Source organism: Rhinopithecus roxellana, chromosome 15 (assembly GCF_007565055.1).
Source record: "Rhinopithecus roxellana isolate Shanxi Qingling chromosome 15, ASM756505v1, whole genome shotgun sequence".
NCBI lineage: Eukaryota > Metazoa > Chordata > Mammalia > Primates > Cercopithecidae > Rhinopithecus > Rhinopithecus roxellana.
The window spans coordinates 3008642-3027945 of record NC_044563.1 but is presented as its reverse complement, the minus strand read 5'-3'; the positions used below and the strand labels follow the sequence as shown (position 1 = coordinate 3027945).

Here is a 19304-nt window from a genome sequence, read left to right as displayed (position 1 = left end):
CGGCAGCGGCCAGACTCGAGATTGACGGCCCAGGCCCCGCCCCGCCGCCCCTCCCCGGCCCCCGCGGGTGGGCGCAGCTTCCCGCGCTTGGTCTGGATCCGCTAGGACCAGCCGGGTGTGGGGCGGGGCGGGGAGGCCACGTGGGCCGCGTGGAGAACGTGCCAGGCTCATCACCTGGATGATCGTGCCTCAATTTCCTCCTCGGCAAATGGGGCTTCAGCGGCTCGCGATGCACATTGATGGAGCCTATGTCCAGGCGCCGGTGCACCGCCAGGAGCGAAATAGACACAGTCCTTGCTCCTAGGGCTTAAGTCCCGGGCGAAGAAAACGATCAGGTAAACACATGGATGTCGGGGAAGGCTCGCCGCTGGGAGACCGCCAAAGTGACCCGAGATGGAGTCCGGGTGGCCTGCTTATTAAGGGGCACACCTGTGCTAGGACGGAACGGGAGGGAGCAGCAGAACTGGGCAGAGGAAGAAGCTGAGCCACAGTGCGAGCCGGACGTACGGGCCGCGTTGCGAGGGCATGACCTGGGGCGAGGCAGACCTGGAGGTGGGGGCAGCTGAAGGTGTCTGCTGACCCCACACCCAACAGCTCGGGTAACAGACCTTACTTACCAGCAGAGCGATCTGGTTACCACGTCTCTGTGGCCCTCAGAGAGACATCATGTTCTATTTTTTCCCTGCACCTTTTTGTTTTGAAAAATGTTCAGCATACAAACAAGTTGAACGTAAAGGGAACACGCAGATTCCTGGATTCACCAGGGTTGAGCAGGTGGCCACGTTTCATTTCTCTCCCTCTCTCTTTATATATGTGTATTTTTCTTTTTTCTCCCCACTCAGTCCCCACCATTAACTGCAGATACCGTGATAACCCCCTCCCAAATACTTCGGTGTCCAACTCCGTAAGAATGAGAACCTTCTCCTATATTACCAAAATACAGTGACCACATCAGTTCGATGCTGTTATCTGTTCTCCATCTCCAGTTTCCCCGGGTTGTCCCAATAATGCCCTTTACAGCCCTTTTGTTATTGTTGTTTTGTTTTGCTTTTTTGCGACGGGGTCTCTGTCACACAGGCTGGAGTGTAGTGGCACAATCGATCGCAGCTCACTGCAGCCTTGAACTGCTGGGCTCAAGCGATTATCTTCCCTCGCCCTTCTGAGTAGCTAGGACTACAGGAGCACACCACCGCACGCTATTTTTTTTTTTTTTTTTTTTTTTTTTTTTTTTTTGTAGAGACGTGGGTCTCACTATGTTACCCAAGCTGGGCTCGAACTCCTGGGCTCAAGCGATCCGCCCATCTTGGCCTCCCACAATGCTGGGACAACAGGTGTGAAGCCCTACCCTACAGCTCTTTTTGAAACCCCAGGATCTAATCAGGGAGCCACACTGTGCATTCAGGCTATGCACTTTTTTTGGCAGGACAATATACTAGAGCATGTTTTATCTTGTCAGAACGCTGTCAACCTGAAATAACCAAACGGGTCAGAATTTAGCTTAAAGAGAGTTTAAGTGTATAAAGTTTGAGGACAGGCTGCCTGGGAAGCACAGATTTTAAAGAATGGAAATCAGTGTTTCAAAGTGTAGATGTTTGGGATCATTTATGTAGACAAATTTCAGGGAAGTTTAACAGAATTTTAACTTTTTATGCATAAAGTTATAATCTGACAAATTGACGTGGTCTTTTTTGGAGAGAAGGTATATTTAACATTTTACACTGAAGATGTAGGAGTCTGGTCTGAGTTAAGTATGGGATAATAAGAGACAATATAATAAAGATCAGTAATTAAAAGGGGAGGAGGCCTGGTCTGTGGTCTCTCCTAGTCATTTATAAAACATAAATGATAAAGAAAAATATTAGTCTCTAATCTAAAAGACAAAATTACAAACATGCTACGTGACTCAGTTTCTAGGACTTCCCTCTTGACATAATTTATTTTTATTTATTTAAAGACAAGATCTTGCTCTGTTGCCCAGGTTGACAATAAATTTCGAGAGTCCTAAACTTTTCTTTTTTAAGACAACACATCACTGTGCTCCATGATTGATAGTGGGGTTCAGTGGTTTCTGCCAGAAGTCTCCATTTTTCCTTTTGTTATTTATGAGTAATTGGAGCAGTGATACTTTGAGACTGTAAATATGCTGTTCCCAAATTACCTTTCACCCTAGCATTTAATGAGGACTCTTGCCTGAATCCCTTATTTCTTGGGACAAAGTGTTAATTTTCTAATTTTATTCCCTCAACATTGATTAATAAATTATTTATTAGCAAGCATTCTTCTGTAGAGATTTCCTCTTTATTTTTTTTTTTTATCAGTATGCCCTAATGGATTTAACTGACTGAGTTATGATCCTTACTGTATTGTCCTGTCTTTGGCTAATGGGAGCCCCTTCAAATTGGCTTCTTTTATCAAATGACATGTCCCTACCATCCTTTGAGTACTTACTATTTTCTGGGACAACCAGATATTCAAGGATCCTCCCCTTCTCTGCCCAGGCCTGGTGTCAGCCATTGTTGGCAGGAGATCATCTGAGCAGATTGTGTGGATTTCAGAGGCATGAAAACTACTGTGAGGATTAAATAAGTTAGTATGTATAACATTCTTGTGCTTTTGTGGAGTTTCCAAATTGTCATGAACAAGCATTACTTTATAGGAAGTGAAAAAGTGATTAAAAATGTGAAAACGAGTATATGTACATAAGGTAAAAATAAAATCCTAAGCCCCCCATTGACCAAAGGGACCTTCTCTTGACCAAGGGGACACCAGAAAAACCTTAACACTGAGTTCCCAGACATGACGGGATGGGAGGTCGGACGTGCCTGGTAATAGCCCCCTGTTTTAGAGTTTGGACAGCACAACTAGCCAGCATTCATGTTAAAACAGAGATGGTAAGACTGATAGAGCGGACTCTGTGGCAATATGATACCAAATTATGAACAGGACCTGAAGCCATGCTAGGCAAGGGTAAGTCAGGCACCCCACACTTAGAGGATAAACTATGTTCTAACGGCCACAAGGCTTTCTGTGTCTCTATTAGCCAAACACTGGCCTTGGGATAGGCAATATTAAAACAATTGCAGCTCCACGTGCTGACTGACTGACCCTGTTTCATCAGCCATAACAGCTGTGATTGGACAAGAGACTGATTTCAGTGACTTTCTCCTGATAAGAGACCACCGACCAGCTGACCCCACCGACCAGCTGACCCGTTTATAGAGCTGATGCACCTGCATGCCTTTGTGTCCTGAAAAGACCTTTTTTCCATAAAGGCCTTAACTGTAAGACAGGTAAATGTTAAGTCTCCACCCCAAAGTGAATATGGGTCATTTATTACATGCTTTGCTCAAAAACAAGGCATGTGTCAGGACCATCTTCATGAATGTTCATAGCTCCTCCTCTAACCTGTTAAATATGTATGCTTAGTCAATCCCTTCAGCATAGAGCTCCTGCCCCAACCCCTCCTCCTTGGAAGTGCCCGTCTCTGGCCTTGGCTGAAGACAGATTCCCGGCCTGAGACAGATGGCTGCCACCTTGCAGGCTACAACGCTTTACAACAAATAAAGCTTCCTCTTTTTCCAAATCTGTAAATTGTGTGTTTTTAAACTAACATGAATGACAGAAGGAAGGATGGCCTCTTCGAACAAGGATGGTGAGGCAGTTATTTATATGGGGGAAAAATGGATTCTACCCTGGGTGGACTAAAGAGGAAATGTGAAAAAATAAAAAGTGAGAAACTGCTGATAGTGAATCGGTGCAAGCGCCCTGGAGAAGAAACTTGGCAATATTTAGGAAAGTCCAACAGCACGAACCCTACTACTCCGCAAAGCTGCTGCAGGAACTGGCGGAAAGAGGCCACTAAGGAAACCTCGCGGGAAAGGAAACTGCAGCAGTGCGTGTGTGCGTGCGTCTGTTGGCACAACGCTGCTAACAACTTCAATGCCCATCCGCTACTGAAAAAACCTGCTTTGTTCCTACAATGGAATACCAAACTGCAGAAAAATAATTAAAAGAACGTATCTCATGTTACAAGGGGAAAAAATCAAGTTGCAGAAGCACATTCAAGTGCAGTTCCTGTAGTTTCAGAAAAGGCAAGCAGCGCGCTACCTGCGCTACTTACACACGTGGTACAGGAGTGGAAGGGGCAGGAGAGGGTTCCCAGGAATTCAGTGCCATCCGCCCAGGGAGGCGGGATTCCCAGCACAGAGAAACGATTGCTGTGGTCTGCTATCCCGCGGGCACGAGGGAGCGCTCCTACCGTACTCTCTAGTGTTGGTGTATTTGGAACGGTTCACGCCGTATTAAAATAAAACATGGCTAAGCTGGTTGTGGGGTGGCGGTCTGGGATAAAATGGAGGGGAGCTGCAGCTGGGCGGGGAGCCCCCTGCACCTGTGCGACTGGACAGGTTTGCCCGCGAGGGCGGGGGCGGGGCCCTTCACGGGGCAACGAACTCGGCGGCCACCTCGCTGCGCAGGCGCGGTCGTGAGCGTCGCGGACGGGGCGGAGCGATCCGTAGGCAGGGCCTGATGCCGCAGTTCTCCTTGGCCGGAGCCTCAACGGATGGGCGGGGGGGGCGGGGCCGGGGAACCCGGAAGGTGCGGCGCCCGAGCCGCGTATCTCTCTGGGCCCCGGGTGTTGCTGTCTCCCGCTGGTCTCCTGCCCAGGAGACTGCAGCCAGGATGGGCCGGAAGGTGACCGTGGCCACCTGCGCACTTAACCAGTGGGCCCTGGACTTCGAGGGCAATTTGCAAAGGATTTTAAAGAGTGAGTCTGGGGCGGCGCGGGCACTGTGGCAGCCTTGCCCTGGGCAACTCGCGGCCCTGGGCATGGGATCAGATGAGATAATGGGTAATGACCCCGCCAGTGGTACGTACTCAGGTCCTCCTCGGGAAGTGTTTATGGTTCGTGAGGACAAGCGATATACAAGGCACGGTTAAGAAAAGTCTGGCGGTTTAGGCGGGAGGCCTGGGGATGGACCCGTGTTCTGGTATCTCTGGGGTCCGGTGGCTGGGTCTGAGCTGCCCATCCTCGGAGATATCTAAGTTGGACGGAATGGCTGCCGCCTGGCGGGTATGGTGTGCAGAGACCAGAGATTGACGGTCTGGGTCCCCGTGGGCCGTCCTAGTGGGTGGGCATTGGGAGAAGGCGTCCCAGAAAGGGAAGCAGAAAAAGACGCCTGTCATCCCAGCACTTTGGGCGGGGAGGGGGCGGGGAATCACCTGAGGTCAGGAGTTCAAGACCAGCCTGGCCAACACGGTGAAACCCCGCCTCTACTAAAATACAAAAATCAGCCGGGCCTGGTGGCCTGGAAGACAGGGTGTGGTTGTTGAAAGGTCACCATCTAATTTTCGTTCATTTGGACGCACCGTGGAGGATGAAAAGTTAAACTCTTAACACCTGCACCTAAATGGGCAAGCCTGCAGGTGTAGTCAGGTTGCAGGTTGTCTTGCACTGGTCTGCTGACTGCGAGAGCCTTTGCCAGGAGCAATAGAAACAGAATGTTTCAAGAGCTGGCATCTTATCAGCATGTACCCTGGATTATTATTATTATTATTATTATTATTATTATTATTATTATTATTATTTTGGACAGAGACTCTCACTCTGTTGCCCAGGCTGAAGTGCAGTGGTGCCATCTTGGCTCACTGCAGTCTCTGCCTCCTGGACTCAAGCAATTCTCCTGCCTTAGCCTCCTGAGTAGCTGGGATTGCGGGCGTCTGCCACCATGCATGGCCAATTTCTGTATTTTTAGTAGAGACGAGGTTTCACCATGTTGGCCAGGCCGGTCTTGAACTTCTGTCATCAAGTGATCCACCTGCCTTGGCCTCCCAAAGTGCTGGGATTCCAGGCATGAGCCACCGCAGCCAGTGTTGTTGTTGTTGTTTTTAAATAGCAACCTGCTTTCGCCTCATTTGCTCAGAGCAAATCCAGTTGGACTGAAGAAGGCTGGGTGACTAGAGCTAAGTCTACGCTCTGCCAGCCTCTCCTCCCTAGATGCTTGTTGGAAGCTGCTGCCCAAGACCAGTAAGCCGATGGTGCCTGACAGTGGCACCACTCCTGGATCGTAATCCTTCAAGTCCTTTTTCCTCTAGGTGGTGTTGGGCATTTCCTTGTTGATAAACTACCAGGGTGTGACTTCTTCCTCTTCCTCCGCCTCCTCCGTGGTGCTAAGGGTCAGGCCTGCAAACCCTCCCTGTTTCTCATTTTCTGCAGGTATAAGCAGACATATGCAAGTATAGGCAGGTGCAGGTGTATACAGGTGTATGCTGCCCTCTGCTGCCAGGCTGTGAACAGGAAGCCTGACTGCATCCGGTCTGGGAAGGCACAGAGCATTTTTGTTTGTTATTTGTATTTTGTTTTTATCCTACCTACTGCAGCAGGTTATTTCATCTGTCTCTGAATGTATAGGTGCTGAAATTGCCCCATTTTCTTTTTCTGTCTGTACTTATAGGTATTGAAATTGCCAGAAACAGAGGAGCAAGATACAGGCTTGGCCCAGAGCTGGAAATATGGTGAGAACAGACACAGACACCCTGGGGTGGTCAGCTAGCGATGCCGCATCAGCTCTCCCCAGCTGAGAAGGCAAGGAAGGAGCAGGGACAGTCCTGGGAGCTGTGGACACGCCACACCTGCTGTTGGACCTGGTTAATGCCATTGAACACCTGAGCAAGAGCAGGCCCAGGGAGGCTGAATAAGTCTAGATTCCCATGTTGAGTAATTAAAGGAACTGACTTTTACGGGATTAAGGCCAATTTCAAAGTTGGGCTGCTTCTGTGTTACCACTGCCCTTTTGCTGTGGTCTGCATGTTTGCATCCCCCCAAAATTCATATGTTAAAACCTAACCCCCAGGTGATGGTATTAAGAGATGAAGCCTTTGGCAGGTGATTAGGTCATGAGGGTGGAACCTTCATGAATGGGATTAGTGCCCTTACAAGAGAGGCCCAAAGGAGCTCGTTGGCCCCTTCTACCACGTGAGGACACAGAGAAGGAGAGAACCAGCCCTCACCAGGTACCAAATCTGCCAGCACCTTGATCATGGGCCTCCCAGCCTCCAGAGCTGTGAGCAATACATTTCTGTTGCTTATAAATGACCCAGTCCAAGGTGTTTTGTTATAACAGCTGAGGACCAAGATACCTTCAGTTTTCATTCCATGATCTCAGAACAAGCATAAATCATCATTTCTTATATGCCTTTTTGTAAAAATCAGGAAAACGCATTGCTTATTTCCCTTCTTGTCCCTTCTTTAAAAAAAAAAAAAAACAAAAATGAGTAGCCACATTGTAGGTCTCTTGTAAGCGATAGTCCGTTCTCATTTTGGATGTCTGCTGCCAACTGTGCTCAGCTAGTTTCCCGTTGGTCTTTAGGCCCCTGACCCGTTGTGGAATCTGGAAGTCCCTCTTCAGTCTTTGTCTCCTGCCTTAGTGTGTGTTCTTGCTTCTGGACTTAGAGTAAGCAGGAACTGTCTTCTCTTAGGTTTTGTGTGAGTCCAGAGGCGTCTTTCTCTAAGTGCTTCCAAGTTCCTTTATTAGGTCGATTTCTCTCCTTAGAATCCCACCTTCAAATAGGGCTGTTTCTCCCATAATATCCAAGAATGTTTACTTTGTTCTTTAATTTGTCTTCATTTGATTGATTCTTTAAGAAATTCTTCACCTAAGTGCCAAGGGATCTAGGATTCTGGGTTGTCTGAGGTCACAAAGCTTCAATCCTCTCCTGGGCCCGTGGCCGGATCCTCTCCTGGGCCATACTCAAGGCCTGATCATCTCGTGAGCCTGACGTCTCCTGGGCTGGTCCAGGAGCCTGATCCTCATGTCCTGTCTGCTGCTTGCCCTGGAAGAGCTGCAGTAGTGACAGCCCAGTCCCCCTGGCCTGATGTGGCCCAGATGCTTAGAGTTTAAGTCTTTTCTTTCTTCGTCCTAGTCTCTCTCTTCTATAAAAGTTACATTCACCTCTCTCCTCCAAATATGGACCTGTTTCATTTTGAAAATGGGAGGATGTCTAACTGAAGGCCCCTGGGATGGAATATTTGCATCCCGCAGGGACAGGAGCCCAGCTGAGCAGGGCTCTACATAGCTCACAACCTGCTGAGCAGGCTCCTATGAAATATTCCAACAGTTTACAAAGAGGAAACCGAGGCAGGAGAGGAGGGACGTCACTTCACTGAGCACACCGCCTCTTGTTCTTACTGGTTAGGGGTCCAGCACCTGATACACAGTGAGGGCCTAGTGGCTCTAGAGCAGGCTGACTCGTGGACCAGAGACCCTCTCACCTAGAAAGGTCAGCTGTTTCCTTTGAGTCGGTGCTGGAGGCTTTGGAAAGGCATGGCTGCCACCCAAATAGTCCCAGGCACGGATTGACCAGCCCTGCTCCTCCAGCTGCTGACCCGTCGAAGGGGTGAGAGGCCTCTGGTTGCTGGACGCCATGCAGAGGGACGTGTGGTGTTACAGTGTTATTTGGTTTCACATGTGGGCCAAGATGCCAACAGGGCATGAAAACCCACGAAACACGGATCCGTTGGAGGAGAACGGACATCTCAGGACTCCGTTCCCTACTGGGGCATCTCCTGGATACCTTTTCTATCTGAGAACTGGGCTTTTCCTCTTAGCAGAGCCAGGGCAGAGAGCAGTGCTTTCCCAGATACTGAAAATCACAGTTGCCGGTTTTGGGGTTTATGCGAGCGTGTGTGAGGTTTGCTGGGCATTTGAAGTGTGCCTTCCAGGCTGGTGCGTAGTAGAAAGGAGAATTTCTTGAAGAGTTATAAGTGTTCTACAAATGCTCTATATTGTATTATGGGAACCCCAGTAGTAAGCAGCCCAGCCTTCACATTTAATGACACCACGGATTATTGAATTAATTCCTGCAGCTGCCGAAACAGGAGCAAACTAGAGGCTTAAAGCCACAGAAATGTATTCTCTCACGGTTCAGGAAGCCGGAAGTCCAAAATCAGGATGGCAGCAAGGCCTGCCTCCCTCTGAAGGCTCTTGGGGAGGGTCCCTGCTGCCTTTCCCAGCTCCTGGTGGTTCCAGGTGCTCCTTGGCTTATGGCCTCCGTGCTCCCATCTCTGCCTCCGTCCTCACGTGACCTCCTCCTGTAGTCTCCCTGTCTCTCGTTTCCTTTCTCTTACAAGGACACTTGTCATTGGATTTAGGCCCACCTGCAAAAGCCAGGGTGATGTCATCTTGGGATACTTAATTTCATGACATCAGCGACTCTTTTTCTAAAATAAGGTCACATTTGCCGGTTTCTGAGGTTGGGATGTGGACAGACCTGTTTGGGGTCCTCCATTCAGCTGACTACAAGCATCTATAGCAAGAAACTCGGGGTAGCTTTGTGGGTGGCTTTTCTGAATGGTCATTAGTGATCTTTGCCAAAGATTGGATTTCTGTGGGTCCAGCTTTGTTTCTTTGGGGTTCCTCTCTTGTCGATCAGTATCATTTGGGCCACATTAATGGTTAAAAGGAAACCCACGGACAGCCACTTCCTGATATGAGAGGTTTTTTTTTGTAGTAACTTAAAACTCAGAGAGAGAAGCAGGGGCCATGCTCTATCACGTTCAGTAAAGCACATCGTGCTGGGGCAGTGGGGCTTACGCTGGCTGCTCACTGGAATCACCTGGAAGGCTTTGAGAAAACAGCTGAGCCCCGGCCCCCAGACACGTTCAGACTGGACGGGCCCACAGGCCCTGCCCCTCCCCGCTCACCTGAGTTGTTTCTGGAGCTCACCTTCTCACTCTCTCTGCAGCGGCTACGGATGCTGGGATCATTATTACGAGTCGGACACCCTCTTGCACTCGTTTCAAGTCCTAGCGGCCCTTCTGGAGTCTCCCGTCACTCAGGACATCATCTGCGACGTGGGGATGTAAGTGCCAGTGTGAGTGTGGAAGGGCAAGCCCGGGACAAAGGCAAGCTCAAGGGCATGACCCACCCAACCGGCCTCCATCCAGGGTGTGGAACGTCCACATGTCCAGGGATACCAAAGGCCTTATGCTTGAAAAGTGGGTTTTGTTCCTATCTCAGCCCCGTAAGCCACCTCATTTCCCCTGCAAGGAGGTAGCTCCTGGAAGCAGGATGTGTCAGTTCTTCCAGAAAGTCCTGTGCACACATCAGCAGACTCCACACAAAGGGGAATGCAGCGTTCACCCCATTGCCTGCAGAGAGCTTGACTCACATCATGGGGAGTCCTGGGGCTCGTTTCATGTCCACATGTCGCCACGTGGTTCCCATGGCCTAGGCTGTATATGTGTAGCTCCACAAGGAAGGCCTCTGCATGCGCTGTGCTGGTGTCTGTGCTGTGCCCTGCATAGCCGGTCCGTATGGAGGCCTCTGCACTCTCCATGCTGGTGTCTGTGCTGTGCCCTGCATAGCCGGTCCCTATGGAGGCCTCTGCACTCTCCATGCTGGTGTCTGTGCTGTGCCCTGCAGAGCCGGTCCCTATGGAGGCCTCTGCACTCTCCATGCTGGTGTCTGTGCTGTGCCCTGCATAGCCGGTCCCTATGGAGGCCTCTGCACATGCTGTGCTAGTGTCTGAGCCCTGCTTTGCATAACTGGTTCCCCATGGAGTATGCTGTACTGGTGTCTGTGCTGCACTCCGCATAGCTGGTACCCTGTGGAGGCCTCTGCATGCACTGTGCTGGTGTCTGTGCTGTGCCCTGCGTAGCCAGTCCCTATGGAGGATGCTGTGCTGGTGTCTGTGCTGTGCTCTGCATAGCTGTCCCCTGTGGTGGCCTCTGTGTGCACTGTGCTGGTGTCTGTACTGTGCCCTGCATAACCGTCTCCTATGGAGGCCTCTGCACGTGCTTTGCTGGTGTCTGTGCTGTGCTCTGCACAGCTGGTCCGCTATGGAGGCCTGTGTGTGTGCTGTGCTGGTGTCTGTGCCGTACTCTGCACAGCTGGTCCCCTATGGAGGCCTCTGCACACTTTGTGCTGGTGTCTGTGCCTGCAGTCTGCATAGCTGTCCCCTGTGGAGGCCTCTGTGTGCGCTGTGCTGGTGTCTGTGCCGCACTCTGTACAGCTGGTCCCCTATGGAGGCCTCTGCACTCACTGTGCTGGTGTCTGTGCCGCACACTGCATAGTTGTCCCCTGTGGAGGCCTCTGCACATGCTCTGTTGGTGTCTGCTGCGCTCTGCATTGCTGTCCCCCATCACCGGGCCTTGCATTGAGTCCTTTACATCTCCTTCAGCACCGCCTCATCTGGCATGGAGGTGGCACCTTAGCTCGCTTCTTTTTTTTTTTTTTTTTTTTTTTTGAGACGGAGTCTCGCTCTGTCGCCCAGGCTGGAGTGCAGTGGCGTGATCTCCACTCACTGCAAGCTCCGCCTCCTGGGTTTACGCCATTCTCCTGCCTCAGCCTCCCGAGTAGCTGGGACTATAGGCGCCCGCCACCTCGCCCGGCTAGTTTTTTGTATTTTTTTTTTTTTTTAGTAGAGACAGGGTTTCACCGTGTTAGCCAGGATGGTCTCGATCTCCTGACCTAGTGATCTGCCCATCTCGGCCTCCTAAAGTGCTGGGATTACAGGCTTGAGCCACCGCGCCCGGCCAGCTCGCTTCTTTCTTGGCATCTGTCTGGCGCATACTCTCCCGCCACTCGCATCCAGCCCTCACCATGACATTTATGGAGTGGGGCCTCTTCTAAGCAGCACATGGATGGGAATTTTAGGCTCTGTTCATATGGATGATGCTAATTGGTCCTGTGGACTCTCTTAGTTGCCTTTTGCTGCTGTGGTGAATTACCATGGACACAAAACACACAAGCAACACCAGTCTTTTATCTAATGGTTTTGAAGGTCAGAAGTCAAGGGGTCAGTGGGTCAGCAGCAAGCCTGGTTCCTTCCGGAGACTCTCCAGGAGGATCTGTGTTCCTGCCTTCTCTAGCTTCCCTGGCCTGTGGCCCCTTCCAGCTGTGACGTCACCCCGACCCCCACTTCTGTTGTCACAGCTCCTCCTCTGACTCTCCTTCTTATGGGGACCCTTGCCATTATGCTAGCTGGCCCAGATTGTCCAGAATCATCTCCCATCTCAAGGCCTGTCACCTCATCACCCCTGCAACGTCTCAGGTAACAAAACACAGTCGCAGGCTCCAGCAGTTAGGATGGGGACATGTTTGAAGGGTTGAGAGTCAGCCGACCACATGGACTTACTCTTGTCACTTCACCAAGTTTTCTACTCATTAGGTTTTCTTTTTTTTGTTTTTGTTTGTTTGTTTGAGACAGATTCTCACTCTGTTGTCCTGGCTGGAGTGCCATGGTGCAATCCTGGCTCACTGCAGCCTTGACCTCCTGGGCTCAAGTGATCCGTCCACCTCAGCCTCCTGAGTACCTGTGACTACAGTTGCACGCTAGCACACCTGGCTAGTGTTTTTTTTGTTTTTTTTTTTCTTTAATTTTTTGTAGAGACAGGGTCTCGCTCTATTGCCCAGGCTGGTTCTTTTTGGGTTTTGTCTTTTGTTGGTTCATTTTTGCTCAGACTTTTCCTCTGCTGACTTTGAATTTATAATCCTCTTTACATTTTTCTACTTTTTACACTTAAAAATTGTAACCATCATATTTGAAGGTATTTTTTTCTTTTGAAATCTAGCGTTTTACTGGATTGGAGGCTCCCATGAACAAAACAAGAGTTTTATCATAATGTCATTGATAACCTCCACCTTGCACTGTTTCTTCAAATGGTCCTCCAGGAAGAGGGTGCTGATTTGGGTTCCCGCCCTCCGTGGTTGCAGGTGCACCATCCTTAGTTCTGCACTACAAGGGGTTCGCCTTTATAAACAAAATAAAGAAACAGAGTGGTGAATACTTTTTTAAATATGACTCTTATTTATTTGCTTTGCTCACTTACGGAGCTGAACTTTTTTTGTTTGTTGGTTGTTTGTAACACTCTTCGAGAGTTACCTGTTTTTTTGCCTGCAACTGCTTGTGTCTCATTTATTTTGAGTCCTTGACACGTGAAACATGTCAGTCCGTTCGCACGTAAGGTAAAAATCCTTCTCCTGGTGCGTCGTTTGGTGTGTAACTTTGTTTTCTGTGTCCGGTGTTTTATGTTCACGTGGTGAAAGCGCCGCCCTGATCTGCTTTATTTGTTTCTGAGTTTGTCCTGGTGACTTACTCCACTTAGAGATCAGATATTCACGGAGGGCTCGTATTTTATTTAAAACATCTATTTCTCTCACACTCTGGGCACACTTTGTCTAAGTGAGAAGAAGTTTGTGTTCGTCAGGCATCTTCCATGGCAAGAACAAGAGCAAGAGAGAGAGAGGCGAGGTGCTACACACTTTTTTATTTTTATTTATTTATTTCTTTTTGAGACAGAGTCTCACTCTGTCGCGCAGACTGGAGTGCAGTGGTGCAATCTCAGCTCACTGCAACCTGTGCCTCCCGGGTTCAAGTGATCCTCCTGCCTCAGCCTCCCAAGTAGCTGGGACTACAGGTGCACGCCACCACACCAGGCTAATTTTTGTATTTTTAGTAGAGACGGGGTTTCATCAGATTGGTCAAGCTGGTCTTGAACTCCTGACCTTGTAATCTGCCTGCCTCAGCCTCCCAAAGTGCTGGGATTACAGGCGTGAGCCACTGCACCCAGTTGCTACACACTCTTAAAACGACCAGATCTCACGAGAACCCACTCACTCACTGTCAGAACAACACGGAGGGGATGGTGCCAACCCATTCATGAGAACTCCGCCCACACCAGGCCCCCTCTCTAATGCTGGGGATTACAGTTGGACGTGAGATCTGGTGGGGTCCTGGGTCCAGAACACGTCGGAGAGGAACAGAAGCCATGATGGAGTGAGTCGCTCATGGTGGCTGCAGCCAGGACGGGGGCCGCAGCCAGGACAGGGACAGGCAGTGGTGCCCCTGCATGCATCTTACCCTTTCATCCCCATTTTTGGGAGGAAGAGTCGAGGCTGGTGTCAACCAGAAATAAAATCCTAAGGCCCTCCCAACCCTCTGAATGAACTGCTTCTCTCAGAGGGGCCCTCCAGGGTTAACCTGAAAGCCTGGTTCAGGCCATGAATGACGGGGAGTCGGGGGTGATGGGGGATCAGACAGGCCTCATTTCCCCTCCTCCGTTTTGGAAGAGCCGACCAGCATGAACATCAACACAGACTTTAATTCTCATAGGAAACATTTACAGTCTGTTCTCTCTGAAGCCCACTACTCGGAGGTTTCATCTACATCATAAAACTTTGGTCTTCACAACCCACCATCATAACCCAGACGTTCCTTTCTATTGATAATAACTCAACCAATTGCTGATCAGAACCATTTAAATCCACCTATGGCTTGGAAGCCCATCCGTGGCCCCCTCGAGTTGGTCCTGCCTTTCCAGTTCGAGCAGTGCCCATCCCACATGTATTGAGTGACATCTTCTGTCTCCCTGAAATGTGGACAAGCAGGCTGTGCCCCGACCACCTGCAGGCACGTGTAGTTAGGACCTCCTCGGGCTGTGTCAGGTGTGCGTCCTTCACCTTCACAAAATAAATGTTCTAAATGGACTGAGACCTGTTTCAGATACTTTTGGGTTCACACCGGTTGCTTAGCCAGTGGCAAGGCTGGAATCGGAACTCCACACCATCCACGTTTGGTTTTTCTTCCCCCGAAACACTTTTGCGGTCGGATCACACCCCTGGCAGGCGCCTGTGCTTCTCTCCGACACTGCGTCCTCTCAGCGCCCCTGTCCGGATCATCTTTCCCTTGTGCTGCCCTGCTCTGGCCAGAGCCTCTTGTCGGGTCACTCTGGTTCCCATGCGAGTGTCCCCAGCCAGGTCGCCCTCTCCTGCTGTGATCCCCTCATCTGCAGTGGGAGATGACAGGGTGTCAGCAAGGTGATGGGAGCGTGAAGCCAAGGCCCAGTCCTGAGAAAGGGCCGGCCCCGAGTGGCGAATGGAGGGGTTCCACATGTCCCAGGTGGTGGGTGGAAATGAGCTCAGGGCGGACAAGTGCTGGAAAGTGGATCCCTCAGGTTAGCACAAGGCAATTTGGAGGGGGAAGGGGAGGAGGCAGCAGAGGCTGGAACATTCCAGGAGGAGAGGGAAGAACCCTGTGGTGGAAAGAAGTTGCCGTTCATTGAGAAGAAGCTCCTCTAGGCCTAGAGTCGGTGCTGCCTGGTGGCAGAACCATCTCGGCTCATTTTAGCTTTGATTTGAGGGTGCCAACAGAAGAGCCTTGCAGTTCTCTGAAGGGATCGGACGGAGCTTCATATTAAAGTAAAATGCATGATTCCAGAGCTGCAGCCGCTGCCTTTGTGTGCTCTGTGTTTTCATAACTGGGCAGACATGCGTGTACCTTTCCTCTCTCCTGCAGGCCTGTAATGCACCGAAACGTCCGCTACAACTGCAGAGTGATATTCCTCAACAGGTAGGCCCCCGCCCCCGGGAGGGTGACAGGGGCCTCTCCCTGGCTCTCAGCCAAGGGTGCTGCCCTGGGGACCCATTGCTGGGAGGCTGCTTCTGTAAGTGCCCGGGTTAGTCAGGGCCGATGCACCAGGCAGGTGACCCAGGTGCCTTTGCTTCTCTTGAGTCTCAGCCACCACCAAGACAGGCATCATCAGATATCAGAAAGAGAAGAGACGCAGAGGGTGGGGGTGTGGGGACACAGGTCCTTGTGGCCTGGAAGCCAGTCCTGCTGAGCGAGTTCCCTGGAGCACCCGGTCACTAGCTGCTGGTGAGGTGCACACCTGCTGGGGCTTAGCTGCTTCACTGTGAGGGTCAGGAATGGATGCAGCCGTGGAGACCTGAGTCATAGACAGAAAGTGGAAGCCCAGAGAAGGAGAGAGATTTGCTCAGGGCCCCATTCTTGAGCCAACTCTACATGGCATCACCTTGTCCCCCGGTGGCAGTGGCCACCGCCAGTGGCACGTTCGTCTCAGGAGCCCGGTGTGCACGGCTTTGTTCCCCTGCCTGCAGGAAGATCCTGCTCATCAGACCCAAGATGGCCTTGGCCAACGAAGGCAACTACCGCGAGCTACGCTGGTTCACCCCGTGGTCGAGGAGTCGGTAAGTCGGGTGCTGGACCGCTCCTGGGATGTGTGTTAAGCACCTTCGCTGTGTGTAGCCTTGGGTCCAGATCATGGGAGTGTTACTGGTGGAGGGTGTCCAGGTTCTTGACATTTTGAACAAAGGATTGGACAAAAAGCACAAACAAAGCAAATAAAGAATGAAGTAACCAAAGCAGAGACTGAATGAAAATAAAAGCCCACTCCACAGGGCGGGAGCGGCCCCAGCAAGCCGCTCAGGGGCCCGGTTATGCAATGTTCTGGGGTTTAAATATCCTCTAGAGGCTTCCCATTGGTTACTTGGTGTGGGCCCCATGTCAATAAAGAGGCTGAAGGGAAGTTACAAGGTTATTTACTTGGCTACACACTATGCAAATAAAGAGGTGTTTCCTGTCTGAATTAGTTACAAAGTTATTTACTTGGTCTTACTTAGAACGCTGGGGTTTTTCCTTTGATTTAGTTCTAGGAAGTGCTTAGGTTCCCTGCCCCCAGACCCTATTCTACCTCAGCAGTGTCAGGGGTATCGATCGACTAGCTGGGACCGATGGTGCAGGCAATTTACCAAGACAGGAATTTACCAAGACAGGAATTTACCAAGACAGGAATTTACCAAGACAGTTGTAGGTGAAGACAGGCAGATTTATTAGAGAAAGTGTGAAGATATTTTGCAAGATTGCAACAGGCAGCACAGGAGAGAAGGGACTGTCTACAGAGAGGCAGGGGCTGGAGGGAGGTTTTATAGGGTTGTGCTGGAGGGGGCTACATTGGGGATGAGGTAGAACTGTGGGAGCCACTGCGGAAGGAGGTCGTTGTGCTTGTGGAGGTCATCGTGCCCTCAGAACAATTGTTCGTTGTTCTCCACATCTGGGGCCCCATATTCATTGTTTCCTCATCTGATCAGCAACTCCTGCTTCGTAGTGGCGAAGCCTGGAGCCAGGAGACGGTGGCTGGAAAAAATCCGAGGAGGGAGTCACCGGCAGCTGGGAGTTAGAATCAGCAAATGCATCCTTTAAGAACAAGGACAGGCCGGGCGCGGTGGCTCAAGCCTGTAATCCCAGCACTTTGGGAGGCCGAGACGGGCGGATCACAAGGTCAGGAGATCGAGACCATCCTGGCTAACCCGGTGAAACCCCGTCTCTACTAAAAAATACAAAAAACTAGCCGGGCGAGGTGGTGGGCGCCTGTAGTCCCAGCTACTCGGGAGGCTGAGGCAGGAGAATGGTGTAAACCCGGGAGACGGAGCTTGCAGTGCGCGGAGATCCAGCCACTGCACTCCAGCCTGGGTGACAGAGCAAGACTCCGTCTCAAAAAAAAAAAAAAAAAAAGAACAAGGACAAAAATCAAGACATTTTTACAAAAGCAAAAGCAGTTTATCGTTAAAAGACTCAGTGGAAATTCTGAACGTGTATGTTAAGCAGAAGGAAAATTATTCTAGCAGAAGCCTCGAAATTTCAAAAGGATTGGTGAAAAAGGATATTGATAAATTTGTGGATATGTGTAAACAAACGGGACTGTACGAAACATGTCTAGTATGTAGTAGAAAATAGGCCAGCCCTAAATCGCTGCACAGCTGTGCATGTAAATTAGGGCAATGCTCTGTAGGAGGGTAAAGATACTGATTAATTTTTGACTTTAGGTGAAATACACATAAAATTTCTAGGGTAACCACTAAAAGGAAAGATACAGAACATATGATTGTCAAAGTAGCAGGCAGAAGAAAAGAAGAATAAAAAGAAAAAAATGAAATAATTCCAAATGAAGCATAAAAGGAAGTGAGTTCTTTAAAAGTCCAGTAGAAAAAGTGGGACTCAGAGATAGCACGTAAGAGAGAATAAATCTGTCAGTAATCACTACAAATAAAAATGGATACAATAATTTGATTAAAGGACAGAGGTCATTATTCTGGATCAAATGAAAATCCAGGAATAGACTGAAACCGTATTGTAATTAACAATACATTTTGGCAAGTTTGCTGGATGATAAAACCAATCAAAAGTCAGGTTTCTTTCATTTACCAGCAACGTTCAGTCAGAACGTGTAACTTTAAGGAAGATACCGTTTATTCCAGCAGCCAAAGTGCTTATGGATAACTATAATCAGAGATGTGTAAGCCCCGTATGGGAAAATGATAAAATTTTATGGGAGGGCGTTAACAACTACTGAGCTAAATGGAGATTGCCTGCGTATGTGAAAAGGAAGGCACAGTGTGAAACGCATTCATCTCCCCTAAGTTGATCTGTGGATTCAGTGTAGTTTCCATAAGAATCTGAACAGGAAATTCAATAAACCGGCTCCAGTATTTCCATGGAAGAGCAAAAGCCCACGAATAGCTAAGATACTCATGAAGACCAAAAGAAAGGCCAGGCGTGGTGGCTCATGCCTGTAATCCCAGCACTTTGGGAGGCTAAGGCAGTCAGAAGTTCAGGATTCGAGACCAGCTCAGAAGTTCAAGACCAGCCTGGGCAACATGGTGAAACCCCCTTTCTACCAAAGAAAATACAAAAATCAGCTGGGCGTTGAAGTGTGCACCTGTGGTCCCAGCAGTCGAGATCAGCTGGGTTATGGAGACCCTAACCCAGCGGCACTAGAGGAATTAAAGACACACACACACAGAAATATAGAGTGTGGAGTGGGAGTTGGGGCTGACAGCCTTCAGAGTGGAGAGCCACGAATGAGTGTTACCCACATATTTATTGACAGGAAGCCAGTGATAAGCATTGTTTCTATAGATTATTGATTAACTAAAACAGGAAACAAAGGAATGGGCTCTGGCTACGTATCTGCAGCAGGAACATGTCCTTAAGGCACAGATCGCTCATGCTATTGTTTGTGGTTGCGGACCACCTTAAGCGGTTTTCCGACCTGGGTGGACCAGGTGTTCCTTGCCCTCATTCTGGTAAACCCACAACCTTCAGCCTGGGTGTCATAGCCATCACGAGCATGTCACAGTGCTGCAGAGATTTTGTTTATGGCCAGATTTGGGGACCTGTTCCCAACACCAGCTACCTGAGATGCTGAAGTGGGAGGATCACTTGAGCCCATGAGACTGAGCCTGCAGCAAACCCTGATCGTGCCACTACACTCTAGCCCGGATGACAGAATGAGACCCTGTTAGTCCGTTTTCATGCTGCTGATAAAGACATACCCAAGACTGGGTAATTTATAAAGAAAAAGAGCTTTAATAAACTCGCAGTTCCATGTGGCTGGGGAGGCCTCACAATCACACCAGAAGGTGAAAGGCACATCCTACATAGCGGCAGACAAGAGAGAATGAGACCCAAGCAAAGGAAAACCCAATATAAAAGCATCAGCTCTCCTG

At 49.8% G+C, this 19304-nt stretch overlaps 1 protein-coding gene and 1 long non-coding RNA gene across 3 annotated transcripts in view; both read left to right on the top strand.

Annotated features, from left to right (window-relative positions):
- Positions 1–79: 79 nt before the first annotated feature.
- LOC115893591 lies at positions 80–3537 on the top strand. Its single transcript, XR_004053649.1, has 3 exons — positions 80–335; positions 2499–2586; positions 3119–3537. It is a non-coding gene; the product is annotated as an uncharacterized LOC115893591 (long non-coding RNA).
- A 964-nt stretch (positions 3538–4501) lies between these two features.
- Positions 4502–19304, top strand: part of NADSYN1 (NAD synthetase 1) — a 45099-nt gene continuing 30296 nt past the window's right edge. The window contains exons 1-5 of one of the 2 annotated variants that reach the window (XM_010382092.2): positions 4502–4765; positions 6453–6513; positions 9742–9858; positions 15295–15348; positions 15897–15986. In XM_010382092.2, the coding sequence (XP_010380394.2) occupies positions 4528–4765; positions 6453–6513; positions 9742–9858; positions 15295–15348; positions 15897–15986 (560 nt within the window). In that variant the 5' untranslated portion in view covers positions 4502–4527. Of the gene's footprint in view, positions 4766–6452; positions 6514–9741; positions 9859–15294; positions 15349–15829; positions 15987–19304 lie in introns of those variants that run through there. The other variant, XM_030917859.1, reaches the window with a different exon arrangement.